Below are 3,526 nucleotides of genomic sequence, written 5' to 3'. Positions count from 1 at the left end.
TAGCACTCTCCAGAACCTAGATGTAAATCTCAAATCTCATCAGAGACTATTTCTTTAAGCACTCTATGTAAACATACAACCTCTCGAATATAGGTCTTAGCCAACTTCTCTAGAGAATCACTAATCCTGATAGCTAAAAAGTGGGCTGACTTAGTCAATCGATCAATGATTACCCAAATAGCATCATGTCCTGATTAAGTTCTTGGCAATCCAAAGATGAAATCTATGGAAATGCTATCCCATTTCTACTTAGGTATTTCTAATGGCATAGTGTCCCAGCCACCCTTGATGTTCAATTTTCACTTTCTAGCAAGTTAAACACCAAGCTACAAACTCTGTCACATATATTTTCATTCTTGGCCACCACCAATAACGCTTAATATCTTGATACATCTTTATAGCTCCTGGGTGAATAGTGTACTTGTTACAGTGTGCTTTATTCAGAATCACCCTTCTCAAATCTTCATCATTAGGCACACAAATTCTATCCTGATAAACTATGAATCCATCATTATTGAAGCTAAAATCTGTAGCCAGATTTGACTCAACCTCTTCTCAAATCTTAAGAAGATACTCATCTTCCAATTGCGCCATTCTCAATTCCTTCCAAAAATCACTACTAATCATAGTAGTATAAGCACCAACTAAAGCTTTCAATGGTGCATCTTGTTGAGAATCAATGAAAGATTCCATTAGATTGTGTTCTTGGATCATTAGACTAGCTATATGTAGCATCTTTCTACTCAACATATCAGCTACCACGTTAGCTTTCCCCGGATGGTATTTCGACTCAAAGTTATAGTCTTTAAGCAACTCCATCAATCTTCTTTGTCTCATATTCAATTCCTTCTAGTCTATTAGATACTTTAGACTCTTATAGTCACTGACTATGCTAAACACTAACCCAAACAAATAATGACGCCAAATCTTTAGTGCAAAAACCACTGCTACTAGTTCTAGATCATGAGCCGGGTAGTTCTCTTCATGTGGCCTGGGTTGTCATGATGAATATGCCATAACTCTTCCATCCTACATTAGCACGCAACTTAAAGCTCTTAGGGAAGCATCTGTATACACCTCATATGGTAGTCTCAAATTTAAAATTATTAACACAGGTGCAGTAGTTAATCTCTCTTTCAGCTTTTAAAAGCAGTCTCACACCTGTCATCCTAAATAAAAGGATGATCTTTCCGAGTCAATTTTGTAAATGGGGAAGCAATTTGAGAGAAACCTCAGATAAATCTTTAATAATATTTAGCTAGTCCCAAAAAACTTTGAATTTTCGTAACTGAACTAGGTTGTTCCTATTTCAATACAGCATCAACTTTACGAGGATCAATAAAAATCCCATCTGTTGATACCACATAGCCTAAAAATCTAACTTCTTTTAGCCAAAACTCGCACTTATTGAGCTTGGCATAGAGTTTATTATCCTTAAGAATCTGAAGGACAATTCAAAGATTTTTGGCATGTTGTTCCTCATCTTTCAAATAAACTAGAATGTCATCGATGAAAACCACAACAAATTGGTCTAAGTATGGTCTAAAGATACGACTCATGTAATCCATGAAAATGTAGGTGCATTGGTCAGACCAAATGGCATGACAAGAAACTCATAGTGCCCATAACGCGTACGAAAGGCTGTCTTAGGTAGATCTTTCTCAGAAACCTTTAGTTGATGATTCCCTGATCTTAAGTTAATCTTAGAAAAGACTGAGGCTCCAGCCAATTGATTTAGTAGATCATTGATCCTAGGTAAAGAGTATTTATTCTTCATCATCACCTTGTTCAACTATCGGTAGTTGATGCACAATCGCAAACTACCATCCTTCTTTCTTACAAACAATACTGGCGAACCCCAGGGTGATACACTCGGCCTGATGAATCCTTTTTCAAGCAAATCCTCAATTTGCTTCTTCAATTCATTCAATTCTGAGGGTGACATATGATATGGGGCTTTAGAAATTGGTTTTGTACTAAGAACTAAATCTATTGAGAATTTAACTTCTCTTTCTAGAGGTAATCCAGACATCTCCTCAGAAAACACCTCAGGAAAGTCACTTACCACTCTAATCTTCTAAATACCATTGTCATACACACTGCTGGCAGTACAAACTACTATGTAGGCATTGTACCCTTGGTTGATTAGCTTCTTAGCTTGCACAACTGATAGGAACCTAAGTTGCTCAGTAGAAGTAGTCCTTGTCAATGACATCGGCAAAGACACTAACTTCCTGGCATAGTTTAGCGTAGCATTATTAGCTGTAAGCCAATCAGTGCCAACTATTACATCAATCCCTTTTATGAAAATGCAAATCAGATCGATCACAGATACTCGATCCTCAAATACAATCTCAACTCTCTGACATGCTCTGCTAGTATTACTTGAGAGTCCAGAAGGCGTAGTCACTTTAATTATTATAGGCAACTCTTTCAGTTCTAACTTTAATCTATCCACACATTCTTTTGAAATGAATGAATGTGTAGCTCTTGAATCAAATAAAGCTTCAATTCTATTACCATAGATAGAAATAATACTTTTGATTAGGTTTGAAGATGCTCTAGCCTCTTCTTTCATCACAGCAAACACTCGTCCTGGAATCGTAGCACGTTGCTCTGCCATCTCAACTCCACCTTCAAAACAATATTTGGTAATATGGCCTAACTTCCCACACTTGAAACAAGACCATATTTTCTTGCATGGAATCTGCCATAAACACTACACTGGGGTGACCTTCTAGTGCTAAAAGTAGGAGCTAGTATGTTTGAGGCTTGCCTTGAAGGTTGCTAAGGCCCAATTCTGAACCCAGTACTCCTCTGTACAGATCCTTTCTGAATTGGTTGAGTCTGAGAACTTTTACCGAAACTCTTTTTCCCATAAGCTTCAAAGTTGCTCGAGTTATACACAGGCTTCTTCAATATGCCACTTAATGGACCCAAAGAAGGTGTAAATCTTCCCACACTATCCCTTTTCTTCTCAGCATCTACTTCTCAGCCTCTCTTCACAACTGTTCTCAACTTATGACACATGTCCTCATAAGTAGTGATATCAAACAAAGCAATTTGCTGCCTGTACTCTAGACACATCTTCTTTAGAAATTATTCTACCTTCCACCTGGTGTCATTATGATGTTGCAGATAGGTAGAATAGGCTGATAAATAATTGAATTTCTTTATGAATTCCTCTTCATCCAAATCTCTTTGCCTGAACACATGAAACTTGTAATATCTAAAAAATTTTAACCTTGATTTATTAACTTAATTAGGATACTTAGTGAATTAATGAGGTGTGTGGCTAGAGGAGCTTAACTTGGCATAATTGATATGATTTTCATCCTAGAAGTGGGTCCGGATCGATGGCAGGCCACCTGGGCAAAGAAAGACCATAACAACATTCAAATTCTCAATTTAAGCAGATAATATCTATTTCTACTTGTACAAATATTTTGGCACATTAATATAAACACAAGCATCAAACTACATTCCCAAAGGCCCAAAATACATTTCTACCCAACACAAAACCCAT

At 37.0% G+C, this 3,526-nt stretch overlaps 1 protein-coding gene across 1 annotated transcript; it reads right to left on the bottom strand.

The window, feature by feature from the left end:
- Positions 1-2,077: 2,077 nt before the first annotated feature.
- On the bottom strand, positions 2,078-2,623 carry LOC129305507 (uncharacterized). Its single transcript, XM_054945517.1, has one exon. It carries the CDS (start codon positions 2,621-2,623, stop codon positions 2,078-2,080), a length of 546 nt encoding a protein of 181 aa, XP_054801492.1.
- Positions 2,624-3,526: the final 903 nt, after the last annotated feature.

This window comes from Prosopis cineraria, unplaced genomic scaffold (genome assembly GCF_029017545.1).
Source record: "Prosopis cineraria cultivar Desert tree isolate PC_DT_omini unplaced genomic scaffold, ASM2901754v1 PC3, whole genome shotgun sequence".
NCBI lineage: Eukaryota > Viridiplantae > Streptophyta > Magnoliopsida > Fabales > Fabaceae > Prosopis > Prosopis cineraria.
Note: the sequence above shows the minus strand (reverse complement) of the source record. Positions and strands in the feature narration are given on the sequence as shown.

What these genes read in the sequence shown, in the direction of transcription:
- LOC129305507 (XM_054945517.1), bottom strand. Translation starts at nt 2,623, where the DNA reads ATGGCAGAGCAACGTGCTACGATTCCAGGACGAGTGTTTGCTGTGATG.